Source organism: Xiphias gladius, chromosome 8 (assembly GCF_016859285.1).
Source record: "Xiphias gladius isolate SHS-SW01 ecotype Sanya breed wild chromosome 8, ASM1685928v1, whole genome shotgun sequence".
NCBI lineage: Eukaryota > Metazoa > Chordata > Actinopteri > Istiophoriformes > Xiphiidae > Xiphias > Xiphias gladius.
In genome coordinates, this window is record NC_053407.1 from 591,978 (window position 1) to 608,862 (window position 16,885).

Genomic DNA, 16,885 nt, shown 5'->3' on the forward strand with positions numbered 1-16,885 from the left:
TGCAAAGAAGTAATTTCTCTTTGAGTCATAAATCAAAACTGCAGATTTTGCACTGAACTTGGCAAATAATTATTGCAGTTGTAGTCATTCAGATACAAAAGGGCTGCTATGTTTCATGGAGGAAAGCTTACAATGCTTAGAAACCCTTTTTGAGAAAAGCCGAGGGTCTCATCTCTATCTGAAGTAACAAATCAAAATGTAGAAAAAATGTAGAAATATTCCTTTAACTTGTCATTTGTCCATTGGCGATGCTCGCTGCATTACACGAGTTTCTTTTCTCACTGAGCGTCTCGATGGATGCCTGGCTCATCAGGTGAGGGAATAGGCGGCTCCTCATGCTTGACTGCTGCGATTGGCCGATGCTGCTTCGCCGCTGTTTTGCTCCCCTGTGCCCTTCGTCATCGCCATCACCATCCTCCTCATCATCAGCCCTGGCCATGTTGCGATTGACATCTGAATCCAGATCAGTGCCTTTAAGAGTGGGACAGTCTATGGAATATTCAACTTCCTCAACACACGGAGGCTCGTCGTCTTCAAAACAGCTGCACGAGAGAAGAGAGGAAGAGTTAGGTTAAGCGTCGCTCACCGAAACACACTGTTTACCCTTGAGGTGTAACACACATGGGGACTCTACAGTATCTCCTTCTAAAGAAAACATTTGCAACAACAAGGTTTTGAATATTTATTCATCCCATGTTTCCATCAGTTAGCAGCCTTCTTCTTTCCGTCTTGCCATGTGATCAAACCAAGGGATTCATATAACACTTTTGCTCTTTGTCTGATCGTTTTCTTTATTCAGAATTTCAGCCTTCCAGGTTTTTGTTTCTTGGCATTGACTGCTGCTTCACCTTGACTACCTGACACTTTCTCCTCTCCAATTTGGTTACCCCGTTTGTTCTCTTTGAGCTAATAGCTGAAATCTGGTTGTTTTGTCTGGTTTTTAACTCTTCCACTTCCATGATGCTCCTTCTGACAGGCTGAAATCTAAGGTCACTGAGGCACAATCTCTTGCCCGACGGTTACGCGTTGACAATGGCTGCTAAATTAGTCATTGTTCACATACTTGCTCACATTCTTTGTGTCTATCCGGAGGATTATAAGGTATATCCACTAAGGGGCAGATCAGCTCTTAATCATCCCTGGCCGAAAACAGAGTATCTTCCTTATGAAATAAAGCTTTTGCATGATGTAAACAGAAACCATGCCTACACCCGTAGACTGATGTTGAGATAACGGCAAATAAAACGGCAGCAGCCACATCATAGATGACACATCAGGGCGTCGTGATAATGGAGAGTATGTTTTTCTCATACAGCAAATGAAAGAAACTGATGACAAGACACACCATCAATATTTTTGCATGTCTGCATGAACTTTTGATGGCTTGTTCAGTCGGATTAGTCCTTTTATTTCACAACACACACACCGATCCAGTCAGAGCAGCTCCACTTTCTAACAACAGGTATCAGTTTTCAAGCCTTGTCAGTGAGCTCCAGACTGGGCTCTGCAACGGCTGGTTGTATAATTCACAAGTCGCGCACACCTATGTGAAGAGCTCTAAATGATGAGCTGGAAAACAATACTGAAACAATGTTTGCTTAATCGGTTAGTCAATCAACATAAATTTGCATCCATGTTGATAATCAGTTAATCATTAAAGTCAAATTTCATGCAACAAATGCCAAACATGGCTGGGTTCAGCTTCCCAAATGTTGGTTTGTAGTACAGTATTTCTAACTCCAATCCATTTTCCCTATCATAAGCTCTAAACTGTGTGTAATTTTCTTCCAGCTCTTCACTAAATGTATATGTTTACAGAGTAACCAAAGTCTTCAGATCAAAGGCTGCAAAATCCCTTTCAAAAAGAAATATTCTAGATGTCTTGTGCATCAGTTTAGATACATTTTTTGTTGCCAAATTCAGCCAGACATAATATAAAAAGTTATTTGTGTTAAAGGACCAGTGTGTAGGATTTAGTGGCATCTGGGCTACTGTAGAAAGATGGAGGTGCAACATGGCGGGCTCCGTGGAAGAGGACCCGCTTCCTATGTAGATATGAGGGGCTCATTCTTAGCTAACTATAACAAAACGATTCTTAGTTTCAGGTGATTATACCCTGATGAAAAAACAATTATGAAAAATATATCCTATTTCTGCCAATAGATCCCCCTAAATCCTACAACTGGTCCTTTAAACAAAACTTGGCTGCATATTGGGAGTCTGTATTGTATTTTGAACAAATTAAGTAAAAAATGTAACAACTTAACACTGATGGCCTGAATTGAACATCTTTTTTGAAAATGTTGAAACTAAAAATTGTGTTGCTCTACAATACATTCATTTGATTGTATTTTTATATGTATCATTTCATTAACAGTGTACATATTGACCTAAACACTGTTTCGTGGTACAAACATGCTGTAAGTATTCAATGGAACAGCTAAAAGGCAAATGAAGTGCTATTTAACCATCTGATTTTAATAGCATAAAAAAAATCTATAGTGAAACAAAGACTCAGCCTTTATTTGGGATTAAATCCTAATCCCTGAGTTGAAGTCCACACAGGTTTCAATGCACTCCAGATTGGGGAGTGACTTTGTAGTGATTTCAGTAAAAAGTCCAAGGTCACACTAGCAGCTAGGTGAGGCTGTACCAAGGCACAGTGGTGCTTTCAGCTAAGAGCTGAAATCACAATGACAATGCTAGCATACTTTTGTTTAACAGATATTATGTTTACTATATTGACCATATTTGTTTAGTAATAGGTTCTATGAGCTCTTTAAGATATGATGGTTCCTGACCATTAAGGGCTTTGTAGGTGAGGAGGAGGATTTTAAATTCTATTCTTGATTTTACAGGGAGCCAGCACAGAGAAGATATATAGTAGAAATGTGATCACTTTTCCTAGTTCCTGTAAGTACTCACACTGCAGTGTTTTGGATCAGCTTGAGAGTATTTAGAGATTTGTTGGGACCGCTTAATAATAAGGAATTACAATAATCCAGCCTAGAAGTAACATCCTGTCTTTTTAAAACAGGATGGGCCTGACTTTTGCAATGTTACGTAGGTGAGAAAAGGTTCTTGAAGTTTGTTTTAGGTGATAAAGGACATAAAGCCAAGTAAATGTTCCAGTCTCTGTAATAGGTGACTTGGTCAATGGTATCAAATGCAGCAGTAAAGTCTAACAAGACAAGTACAGAGACAAGTCCTTTGTCTGATGCAATAAGAAGGTCATTTGTAACTTTCACCAGTGCTGTCTCTGTTCTATGATGCATCTAGATCCTGACTGAAAATCCTCAAATAAACTATTATCATGTAGAAAGTCACACAACTGATTGGCTACAGCTTTCTCAAGGATCTTAGAGGGAAAGGGGAGGTCAGATATGGGTCTACAGTTGGCTAAAAAGTATGGATTAAGAGTGGGTTTTTATGAAGAGGTTTAATTACAGCTGTTTTAAAGGACTGTAGTACATAGCCTGTTAATAAAGACTAATTGATTATATCTAGTAAAGAGGTGCTAAGGGTAAAACTTCCTTAAGCAGCCTAGTTGGGATGGGGTCTAAGAAACAGGTTGATGGTTTAGATGAAGACACTGTAGAGTTAGTTGGCGAAGGTTGATGGGAGAAAAACTGTCTAAGAGAGATATTTCACAGACTAATTGAAAACCTTGATCTGCACTAGATAAACAGTCAGGGGATGAACAAATTCATCAGGATTCATCCCTTGGAGACCATGAATGGTCAACATTTCATTGTAAGCCATGTAATAGATGTTTCAGTCCGGACCACAGTCGTGGACCAACTAACATGCCCATCCCTATAGCCAAGCAGCTTGCATGGCTAAAAAGTTAATATGCATTTGATTGAATAGAATATCTCAAATAATTTTGAGACCATTTTTTAATAACGTAGGTATCCATTTCGCTTTTCCGGCTTACGACTGTTGTAGTAGAGATTCCAAGTATACACAAACCAAAAGAACTGATTCAAGTCCAAATCCCATCAAAAAATCTGTTTCTGCAATCAAAATAATGTCAAACTGAGTTTCAGATGTATTCTCAATAGGTTATCTAATTGGAAGGTATAATATAATTTTTAAAATGGTTTTGATTGACAGCTGAGCCCTGACAAAAGGTATCAAATATACCTTTGGGGTAGTGATTTTTTCTTCCTCAGAGGAGAGCACATGATGTGTGACTTACAGAAAAAAAACAACCGAAAGAAATGTTCTCTCGCACAGTTGTGTCTTTAACGCTAACAAAACCACTATGCCTCACTGTATGGAAACCTCACATCTACTCTATATAGTATCCAACCTGTTATCTGCTGATTACACTGAGTGAAATATTCATAACCACGGGAGTATGTTTGTATGGCTGCACCATTCCATCAAACTGAAATATTCAATGTGTCTGTTATGTTGTTCTATATGCATTTCCCTTCAATTCACCCTGTCTATTATTGTTATCTTTGGACACTTTGGAAATTTCAAAATTTTGAATTGAATTTTGAATTCTGTGGGTGTGAGCAGAGCTGGTCTGCACAATGCACACCTGAAACACATCTGTCAACCTGTTGCATAGGTTTTGAATAAATGTAATGTTCAGGGTCTGTCCTCATCCCCACACAGTGTGACCTTGAGCTCAGCCACAGTCACTGTGATTGACAGCTGACAGAAAGCCTCAGTAACCAGTAATCTGATTATACACACACCTTGCGGGATGCTGGGTGTGTGTGTGTGTATGTGTGGGAGAGCATATAGAGACACACTGGCTCTCCGTTGGGACAGAGAAGATGTGACACACACACTGATCTTCATCTTACTGTAGCAGAGAGACGCAGAGGCAGAGACAGGGAGAGGGGGGGAAACTGAGGGATTAGAGAAGAGAAGAGGGAAGGGAGGAGAGAGAGAATAAGCAGGACTGAGAGAGACAGAAGGGAAAAAGAGTGTATGTCTAGAATACTGATGGCAGCCACTCACTGTGTGTGTGTGTTGTTGTTTGTGTGAATGGCAATGAATCCGGACAGCTTGTCTACAGTGTGCAGTCATTACATTGAAAATGCTGATTCTTTCGAGGCCCAGTGTGTAATTGCTGTACAGCAGTCGCTGCTGAAACACCAGCAGTTGTGTTTAAATTCTGATTTTTTACCGCTGTGAAATTCATCATCTAAGCTGTGATATCAGTCCCAGCAGTGTGTAAAAGCCGTGTCTGAGCTGGATATCAAGTTACATAGAGGAGAGCGTGTTCCAAAGAGCACGCTTTCATCTCTGTCAGTAAAGGAGTCCTAATTTAATCTTGCAAGATTGAGGCGCTCAGCAGACACACATCTTTAAGACACGGGCTCTGGTTTAATTGTTAATTTAGTTCATTTGTCTACAGTCGTATGTCAGGCTCAGGAGATTAAGAGGATGCAGTGTTGACTAAGGAAGGGATAGGGCAGGATGGTACACTACGGGGAAGTTTAGGGGTCGCATTATGAAATAGCCATAGCAAATTTAATTTAAAATACCAAAATACAACGGTAAACACACTGAACACTAGTTCATTTGGTATTTGGTAATGTCCCTATAAGCTTGTTTTAGTGCTGGCAATAATCATCACAAATGAAGAAGATGAAGTTCGTGACATGTAACAGAGACAGAGAGTGCAGGAGATAAAACCCATAAACCTCTCTGCACAACAGTCCTAACGGGGGACGTGGGAACACTTTACTTCACACAAGTAGGCACCTGACTACTTGCCTGTGTTGGGATGAACTCACAATTGACCCGTTACCTGTTAACCAAGCTGAATGGTATGACCAGCGATGTTGCACTGAGACACTGATCGAGTCACTATGCTGTGAATGATGACAGCACCTGATGCATCTTTGAAAAGCAGACACCATAGCTTGGAGAAGGATACATTTTTCTCTTCCACTCTATAATGTGAGATTCAGCTGCTCAAAACCTGCACTTTATGTTCACAGCTACGTTTTAGGGGTTAAAATGATAGAGATGAAATGAATGAGATGAAAAGATTCAGGGTTTTCAGATTAAGCCATTTCTTCATACATGTGAATAAAGGAGGGCAGTCGGCTGTTTTCACAGAAACAGCTGTAAAAAGTCACCGTCCACTACCTGCTCAGCAGACAGACTCAGCCAGAGACCAGCTGGTGAACATAGTGGAGCATTTAGCTGCTACAGAGCCAGATGTTTCCCTCAGAAGCAGGTGGAGACCAAAACCAGAGCTAAAAGAGAGGGAGTACTGACCTTTGATTCATCGGGTTACACAAACACCACTACAGATGAATCATAATGTTGCTCTGTAGCTGCTGGATGTGGAAATAAGCAGCTGTTTGAGAACAAGTTCAACATAAAAGCTGATGATACATCAGTGTTGTGTTCACTACTTTTCTCCACTGCTCCCAGGTGGTCCATAAGATTAAAAAAACGAAATAAAATGAAATAAAATAAAATAAAATGAGACAAAATTAAATAAAATTAAATAAAATGAATTAGTTATCATGGGCTTAAATGACATATCATATACTTACTTGGATACAAACACATAATTTGTCTGACTTGTTCATGTGCTCTATGCTTTTAGTCATATCAGAAATGAGGCCAAAATCAGTTTTCAAATTCTTTTCCTTTCTCTGTTTGTACACATTTCTGAGTGGCACCCAAAGGTGAAATCATGCTTCAAATCTCCATTGTTCATTGGAGAGAAAGGAGAATGTGCAGCCTTAATTTGGACAGTTTGTGCCCACTTTTTCCAAAGGTGGCCGCTCTGACCCTGTTCAAACGTTTTAGAGCAGTTAGGTATTCATTGAACAAGGCATAAAGCAGAGGAAGCTGAAGACAGATTATTAGTGTTCTGGCAAGAAAAACTGACCATTACTGACAAGATAAATATAGTTTCAGTGGTAAGAAAGTATGATAATGATAAGCTCAATAAACTTTTATTGGCATATTTAACTTGTCTGCAGCTCATTTATGAGCCATGTGTGGTGTTATGACTAATTAGTAATTTAATATTGAATATTAATTTTAAGTCAATTGTCAATAAATATACATACATATACATTCTAAAGGGAATTTCAGGCTTCAGAAATGCTCCGGGAAAATATAGACTTGACACATACACTCACTGAGCACTTTTTTAGGAACACCTGTACACCTGCTCATTCATGCACTTACCCAGTCAGCCAATCACGTGGCAGGAGTGCAGTGTATAATATCCTGCAGATACAGGCCAGGAGCTTCAGTTAATGTTCACATCAAACATCAGAACAGGGAAAAAATGTGATCTCAGTGACTTTGACTGTAGCATGATTATTAGTGCCAGACAGGCTGGTTTGAGTGTTTCTGAAACTGCTGATCTCCTGGGATTTTCTCACAGAACAGTCTCTAAGAGTTTTTACTCAGAATAGAGCCAAAAAGAATTAAACATCCAGTGAGCAGCAGTTCTGTGGATGGAGACGACTCGTTGATGAGAGAGGTCAGAGGAGAACGACCAGACTGGTTGGAGCTGACAGAACGGCTACAGTTACTCAGATGACCGCTCTTTACAACTGTGGTGAGAAGAAAAGCTTCTCAGGATGAACAATACGTCCGACTTTGAGGCGGATGGACTACAACAGTAGGAGACCACGTCAGATTCCCGTCCTGTCAGCCAAGAGAAGAAACCTGAGGCTGCAGTGAACGCAGCCTCACCAAAACTACACCCGCTGGATGCTAAAATGGCAGCAAATCATCTCTGGTACACTTAACAAACACAACACACCCACACCTACACAAATAGATGACAATCACAAGGGGTCATGAATGATTATAATGATAATGGGGATGTGAAAATCAAATATATGATAAGTTTTAGAGAGGTAATTCAACTTTAGGATCATTTTGGAGGTCGGATGTAGTTTATGCTGCTGTGGAATTGCATTGCCCTATACTTAGACCTAGACATTTTTTCCACCCAATTTATGTCAATGAGGGTAGAATGAATATTAATGAAGGTAGTGCTTATTGTTTATTGCAGGGCTGTTGTTTTATGTTGCATTAGTTTTCATGAGCTGGACCTAATAAACTGGTAACTGAGTGTATTTTATAATGGTTAACATACTAAATAGTTTTCATCCTCTATGATGACGCTGATATTTATCAGCATATTGCCCTGCACGTACACATGCACCATGTTGGCATCGCTTTTTTTTTTAGGCTTAGGAGTCACTAATGGGGTCACATTAGAGAGGACTTTAGAGTCTAAAAGGAATATGAAAGCGTGCTGCTTTTTCAGTGTCTATGACTGATCTGCCCTGGAACAAGGCACTTAACCACATTAACGCCAATGGACCTGCTCAGTGACAAACAGCAGCAGGATGGGATTGTGGTGGGCAGCTATAGCAATATTATTTTGAATATAAGCATCATACAGAGTTACTTTTGTCCGCTGAAAGCTGAAAGAGAATATCAGGACAGAGCTAAATGTATTCCATTGAGCACAGCTGGTTGCAAGCCTGGAAGGGTGCCATACTAGCTCTGAGTCATAGTGATAAGCCACAGTTCTAACAGTGCTTTTTCAAAGACATGGAGAAGCTCCTGTGGGTGCAATGAGAGAGAAACAGAAAGCAGAGGGGTGAGAAGCAAGTGAGTAAAAAGAACGAGATAAGGACGGACAGCATGTGGTGCAGATACAGAGGCGGAGCTTTCATGAGATAGACAGAAACCCAGAGAGAGCCAACAAGAGAGGCAGGCAGTGTCTTCTGTGACCAAATGAGGGAGCGCAGGAGGGGAAGGCCCTGGAGGCTCGGCCATAACTCCACACTCAGTCTCAGCTAAGACTTTCTTAATATCTCTTCCTTTCACAAAGATCCCTTTCATATCCTTGGGTCTGCTTCTACCAGATGTTTCCCAGGGATAAACTCCGAAACATGTAGCTGGAGAAAGTTGTCTGTTATATCGATCCAGTTGTATCTGGCCAGACTGGAGACAGCGGTGTGAGAAACCAAACCCAGAAGACAATGAGCGAACTCCAGTGCTGTAAAAATGGATGATGTGACCTTGGTAGGTCTCTGTGCAAGAATTATTGGCTATTAAAGGAGTTGTTTTTGAGCAAGATGATGAAATGAGTTTGACTCCCTCAGTCTAACCATCATAGAGCTTTAACCAAGACGTGGAACAACCCGATGCAGATAAATGTGTCAGATAGAGTAAAATAAGATTTTTACTTTTTACTTCAGGGGAAAAAGGGAAAACTGCATTTGAAGGACATGGCTAACCAATGTTGACTGTTGGTTGTTGACACTGTCTGCATACAAAGATGTGTCCTCGTGTACACACACGAGTAGTGACAGTCAGAAATGTGCAGATCACAAAATCTGTCCTGCAGACCATGGCTGCAACTCTATTTGCCTTTGCTATTTAGTGATCACCATAATTACTCTCACTTGTCAGGAAAACATGATCATAAGTCTTTTCAAGTGTTTGAACAAATGACATGTGCCGGGATTTTTCTGATGAGGACAGTCTCAGGGGTAAGCATTAGTGCATGCTAATGAAGGACATGTGTAGGCCCAACTCCTATCGTCCTATTCTCCCGCTGTCAGAGCACGCCCAATTGACTGTGACCACATCAGCAGGGCTGACATGATTATCTAACAGGCAGAGCAGACAGCATATCAAACTAAAGAGCCACACAGCCCACCAGAGGAAAACACACTGGCAGTGAAACCATAGAACCTAATGAATGGAGCATATATTGTACTTTATCCACAAAAAGCATCTGCTCCAGTGGGTAATAACATATTTACTATCGAACTGGTCATTATAACCCCCACTGTCTGTGTGAACATCTTCACCCGAATATGACTCTGATCTTTCTCGGCTCTCTTTTTTCTTTCTTCACTCAGCTATTTCACTTTTCACGGGAACACCTGAAGTCAAGGCTACGAATGTCTTCCGGGACGGATGCCTGTCGCCACTCTCTGTGAGATTTGGCACTCCACCCTGCCTTTCAGTATGGACCTTCAGAACCACTACAAACACATTGGCCTTCTGACGAGGTTGGACAACATGTTGTACAAACTAGGTCTTTTCTAGCACACCATGGACCTGAGTACTACACACCTAAAGGCTGTAACGTTCATTATAGCCCATATTATGAAATGAAAAGAGGGCCTAGGGGGAACCTAGGCATAGCAAAAAATCACTCCCCTCTTTCACCACACCCAAGGATGTCCAGTACCACTGCAGATTTGCTGTCGAAACAGACTTGATTTATTCATCATTCGGGGTAGAACAGGCATCGGGGAAAGTGCAGCAGAAAACAACAAACAAAGCAATATATAATATTAACAACTAACTTGCCAAACTTAAACAAAAAGAAAAGAAAAGAAAATACCGGCATCTTACCTGCCTCCCTAACACAAACAGGAGAAAAGTTGTCAACACAAAAAAAGGTTTCTCACTCTTACAGCTATCAGGACTGCTCTTCTAGAAGATATTTACCATTATGTACAACAGAGATCAATATAAGGTCACTGGGGAGCCAGGACTGAGGTGAATTACAAGCCGGCATCGACAGGTGCCAATTTAAAGTAAGTGGCGTCAGTCTTCAGTTCGGTCAACAGCCGCCCACCTGCAAATCAACACACTGGGAAAAGCACACAGAACAGGGCGAACAGCACCACCCTCGGGCAGGGAGGGACAACAGCACAATAAAATCCCATAATCGCACTCAAACACAAATACAAGTGATGACTCAGGGTCATAACAATAAAATAAGCTTTAGCCCCTGGGGAATACAAATGTGCTCAGCAAGTTTCATGGAAATCTGCCTGATAGATGTGGACATTTCTTCTGAGCAAGCAGAAATTTGGGCCTAGGGTGGTAAAATTAGAGAAGTCAAGGAGTCACCAAAAAACACTGAAAAAATAAACCTTGGAAGTCATCCTCTAGGGGCCGTGAACATCTACACCAACAGTTTAGAGCTGCAGTACCTTTTCATAGACCAACAGTGGTTCCCAAACCTTTTTAGACCACAGCATCCCTTCAGAGGAATTTTTTTGTCATGGCATCCTGAGCAACCCAACTCCCAATACAACCTGCACATTGGCCAGTTAGTTAAAAAAAGCACATAGGAAGTTTAATGCATGTGGACAAACTTTAATTTTTAAAAATAGATCCTTTTCTGAGAATACAGGGGAATTATTTAATCTTGATCATGCCTTACGCCCTCAGACTTCATTTTGAAAAGGAATTAAAACTATTTTTGCAAGTCCAGGAGCACGAATCTCAATAAATGCTTCCATAACCCATTGTTTTAAACTGCAGAGGAACAAAGAAGAGCTGCCACTTTCTCCACGATTGTTCTTTTTAGCAATAGAACCCCTTGCATGTCAAATAAGAGCAAATACAAGTATTAAAGAATATCAAATTCCCTTATACGCAGATATGACTATATACTTGTCTGATGTAGCACCATTATTATCAATTAAAACAATTATTACAATCATTCGGGAATTTGGAGTATTTTCTGGCCATAAAATAAACAGGAGCAGAACTTCTGCCAGTTAATGAACACAGAGAGGATGGCTTTAAAATGCAGTGGCCTCTTAAACAGATCAGCTACCTTGGATTAAAAACAGCACCAATGCTCTCAAAGACAGAAGATATTAATTTCAAGCTTATTTTGCAGCAGGTGTTGGAGTGCCTGACAAATTGGATAAGCATTATTTTGTCTTTGTGGGGTAGGATAAATGTAAAGTGGTTCTCATAGCTTTGGATAACTATTTAGTTTGTTCATCAGTGTTTATTTAACAGACTTTGTATCCCTGGTGTAAAGGGGTAGTTTGATTTCTCTTTTTATTACTTAAAAATACTTTGTTAAATAGTATAACAAAAATAACAGATAGTAGATAAGAGCGTGGTGGATTGATACTCCATTTTCTGACCTCTGACGCCTACTTAGGAGGCAATATTCTGATTAAATCTACATGAAAGGTATCTGTGGACTGGTCATAAGTCACACAAACCAGATATCATAAAAAAGGACCGGAGCATTACTATAAAATGCAATGATTCACTCAGGGTGGAGAGAACTGTGTTAGGAATACAGCAGAGACATTTCTGTGTTGCTTTAGACTCATTAATTTAGAGTCAGGCACAGTCACAGCTGCCAAGTCACATAGATACAGTAGACCCTAACGAGAAAAGACTGCGAGGAAAACAAAACGGCAAATCTGTTGCCTGGTGATGCTACTGGGTGACATTGCCGTAGTCACAGCACTTATGTAACCTGAGTAATTACAAAAATGACGAGTAAGTCGTCTTAAAAGAGTAGCTGCAAATACGCTTAGCAAAAAACAAAGAGCTGTACCCTAAAAGACAGGTTGTACAAAATGTTACTTTAATTTGAAATTGAATTTCTAAGTAATGTTACCTTATATTAACACTGCAAACAATTGGCCAATACAAACCAGAGAAGTGACTCAACGCTAAAAGAGTTAGAAACATCTACAAATGCACCATGACAAGTATGAAAAGAATTTTTTTAATCACTGCCGTTTTTCTGCCATGAGGAAGTTAAGAAAACTTTTTTTCTCAAAGGCAGATCATCTCGTTTTACCATCTGACTTACTCTCTCCTACCACCTTCCTACAGACACACACATGAGATGGAGGAGGAGGCGGAGACCCACACATCGACACGACATGATGACAGATTGATGAACAACAGCCTCTGACGTGATTGACTGCAGTTTTCACCACAGTTTGAAAAAAGTTGAGAAAAGCCAAAAACCTCATCGTGGGATGTAATAATAACGAGCAACTCCTTGGGATCCTGGGGCGGGTTTCTAACCCGTACAGTGCCAGATCAGGGTCATGGATGCAAAGTGTTTTCAATCCCTATGCCTCTAAAAATCTTTCGGTTGTGCCAGGACTGGCTGAGACTGTAGAAACAGGTGTTTTCTCCACAGGTGCAGCCTTTTCAAGTTGATAATAACACGGTGAGGAAGGCTGGCATTCATCGTCCCTAACCCCCTATCATATCAACATAATGGAGGTGATGAAAAGCCGAAGCTATTCCACTGTGTGTCCCACTGGGTTTAATTCCCAGTTCCTTGTCCCATCGCATTTCCCTTCCTTGGTTTTAATTATTCAAAGGAACTTCACAGGAAGACGTTATTGATTAATGCTTTTCTCCACTGATACCACACTAGCCGTTGCCTTTATTAAGGACCTGATCCACGGTGCTGTGATCTGCCAGTGATCGCGACACAGCTCTTTATCTCTGGAGGTTGTTATATTGTTAATGATGCTCTGATCACAGCCTGGTCTATTGAAGTGCAATGGGACGTCACGGCAGTGTCTGCGACCGGCAACGTGTTGCCTGCCCTCCTCTGTCCGTGGCTCTCTGCTCCAGTAGGAGACATTCAGCGTTCGGACTTGATGAGAATAGAAAATATAGAATATCACCAGACTTGCAGTTATTACAGTCGAGTTACATATTCAATCATGTCCACTCAACGCGCTTGATCTGACCCACTCAAACTGAAGACATGCTTACGTCGACCCTGACCACAGATACATGAGAATGGATTCATTCTGGTTCTGGCTGGTCAACATGAACCCGTTTTGCCTTTGACTTCTGTTAAACTCATTCTGTGGGATCTTCTGTTCCATGGGGAATGAGATGTGACAGTGTGACTGTTCTTCAGCCCATAAAAACTTGGTAAATGTTCTGCAGTACTCCGTGGCTACAGATGGATGTGCTACACGCGCAGACAGTAACAGTGCACCTGATCCAGGGTAGAAATCACTGGTATTATTTCAACCGGATGAACTGAGCTCAATGAGCCTCAAGTAAGCAAAGTAAATCCGCATTGCGTTATGTAGAGAACAACATATAATTTGAGGGCACGCATTTCCAATCTGAGGGGATTAGGGTTGTAATCGTAGCATGGCCCTCCCATGATTTACACCCTCCTCCGTGATCCAGCCTGTTTGGAGGCAACTTTTATCTTTTTGTAAAAACAGTCATCTTTACAGCAAAAACATCACCGTATTCTTACTGCAGGTTATGAGTGGTCAATCATAATGAGAAATATGTAAGAGAAGACCCCTCTGTCAGACAGGACAGAGGAGAGAGGTAGAGTCACAGACCGAAACACACAGGGAGAGGTAGGTAGTCCCACATCAGTGTCACAGGGCGTAAATGCTGTGAGTCTAGCATGTAATTACCTGTAAATGACAAGAAATCAGTGGAGGATCTTCCGTCATTCACATTTAAATGGTGGATGACATTTTACGAATCATACTGCTTCGCTGCTCTGTCAAGCACGCGGCACAAGCAGACCGGATAAGGTGAGGAAAGAGAAGGGAGACAGGGGAGAAGAAAGAAGGGAGGAAGCTGGGAACAAGCCAGAGAGGAGAGAATGATTGAGGGAGAGACTTAATGAGAAAGAAAACGTAAAAATGGACTCAAAGACAAAGGAAGACAAAGCAGGAAAAGCGCTCACGCCTCCGAATGGATCAAAACAATATGACTATTCATGGAATCAGATGAACTTAGGCAGCAAATACACTACAGGCAGTGTGTATTCAGGTGAGGAGACCCCCCCGCACCCGCTGCTGTCAGAGCTCACCGTGGAGATTGAACGGGTGCCTGAAAATCAATAGAAGCCATTCAGCTCCACTTTGGATCCACACATCAATCACCGCGGTACGGGAACCGAGAAGTGTGCCTCTGTGTGTGTATGTGTGTGTGTGCGCCCATGTCTCGTGCTACACACACACACACAGGGATGGATGTCGGCTGTTTGTGGTGAGTAAACACTGACTGCTAGAAGACTTCAGTGGTCATATGAGGTCGGGAGTCAGGAACAAACATGTGCTTTGTGTTGTGTGTGAACGCAGCTCTCAGCTCTCTGCTTTCCGCGGCCACGTGCGCAGCGGAGTTCTAGACCATCAGCGGCGAGCTGGGAGAAATGTGATCTAACCTCACCGATTAGCATTCCAGAAATCTTCGGACAAAACGTTGTGCAGAACCAGCGTCAGCCTTGACCTGTCTCATCTATGCCTGCTTCAATAGGCTATTTACTAGATTTCCCAGAATGCCTTTGGACATTTTCTAAGAGGATTCGCTCTCCGTGCAAAGTGATGCCAGCATCAACAGCACCGGCGTGCATCGTGCTGCTGGCTGACGTTCACGAAAGTCCGTGCGGGGGAATAGGGTTTGATCTGCCAGCTGCAACGCCTTCTGGTTTTGGTCTGGTCCTGAGGCCACTGTCAGCAGAGGTACCGGTATGTGTGACGGATTTCTTTCTGAATAAGCACATCCACACTGGTATTTACAGCCTGGGGCGATCCTGAGGAAAGCGCTTCATTTACAACCCGAGGCCAAACACACCCGGCGCTCACCCGTAGCACGTATTTAAGTTTATATACTATTTGAAATTCTACATGAATAATTCAGACTCGGCAAAGTCTAAAACGCTGCCTCAACATCTGCCTGCGGACGGCACGAGGCGATACTTTCAGGAAGGTGCGTGACTCCGGCGCATGCATTGGTCCAACCTTTCCCTTTGCAGGTGGAAATGGGTGTGACTGGAAGCCTGACCCCTAACATTCACTTTGGAGGGTTATCCTCATTCCTTTTACCCCTATGAGGGCATTTCGACCAAACTGCACGTGTCGCAGGCCATGTCGGGACGGTGTCTTACTTGTGAGACTTGTGGTCCAGGACGCTGTGATCCAGGTCAACGTGGTTGATGAGTCTCCTGTTATGAAGCGCCCTCATATCTTTGGTTAAAGACAGCAGACTGTGGCAAAACTTCAGCCCCATCTCCTGCAGCTCCCTGGTTCCTGTCTGCAGGCCCTGCACACACAGACAAAATGAATTAAAAAGAATTGTACTTCTTTAGAATCAAAAGGGGAGCTTATGCATACATGTAAACACCGCCTCACACTCACGTACGTCTTTGTATCGACAACCAGAGCTGCGTGTAAAGAAAAAACACGCTGATGTCTATTTGCAGCAACTATGAATTATTTAGACAGATCCTAACCAATATTTGGTTATGATGATTGATTCTGATGGCAAAAAATTACGGTCGAAATGACTACGTGTTTTGAGAATTCATTAACTCCACAATAGCAAGCGGGGGGTCGCTTGTAGTCGGAATCCCACAGAAGTGACCCCAGCTCAGCTTTCCTGTCCTCAAATCACGTGTGTGTTTCCCTCATCTGCCGTTCCTGCTGCACCAAATCTCATTCTTTACATTCACGAAAGGAGAAGCTATAGAGGTTTGTTTAGAAGGAACGGGGCACAAACACTCCACAGTGGATAACAATGGCATGATAATAAAGATAACACTGATGACTATGTTTAATGCTATACAAAACAAATAACAGCGACAGCTAAAAGGCCTTGTCCTTCAAGTCCGACAAAGTCTTACAGTAGGTCAGCGAGACTGTCTTCATGGAGGTCAGTGTGAGTTGGCCGTCGCTCGTCGTTACTCGTCTTCCGACCCAGGTGCCGTGTGGAAAAAACTCGTGGAAGGCTACTGCGGAGGTTAAAATACACCGGAATTTTCTTTTAGGCTGCATTTATCTGATCATTTGTGCCATGATTCACCGTCTCTCTGGAAATGCCTCATATTAAACATTGAGCGTTCTGCCATAATTCATTTCCATCTGGCCACAGAGAAAAGGGAGCACTCTGCTTTCTGTTTTTATTTATCATTTGCCTCGTTTTTTATCAGCGTATTATTTTATATGGCAAGAGAAGTGCGAACTACATCAGTTTACCATTCCCCTTAATTATCTAGCTCTCTGCATATTGTACATTACCCCCCCCGTCTCTCTCCAGAGCTCACCCCCCCTTTTCTTTCGCTTTTTCT

At 41.9% G+C, this 16,885-nt stretch overlaps 1 protein-coding gene across 1 annotated transcript in view; it reads right to left on the minus strand.

Annotated features, from left to right (window-relative positions):
* Window positions 1-223: 223 nt before the first annotated feature.
* Window positions 224-16,885, minus strand: part of LOC120792788 (cytosolic carboxypeptidase 4) — a 161,927-nt gene continuing 145,265 nt past the window's right edge. Inside the window, exons 28-29 of the mRNA XM_040132123.1 lie at window positions 15,707-15,861; window positions 224-542 (exon numbers count right to left, since the gene is read on the minus strand). Of these exons, the coding sequence (XP_039988057.1) occupies window positions 224-542; window positions 15,707-15,861 (474 nt within the window). The remainder of the gene's footprint in view (window positions 543-15,706; window positions 15,862-16,885) is intronic.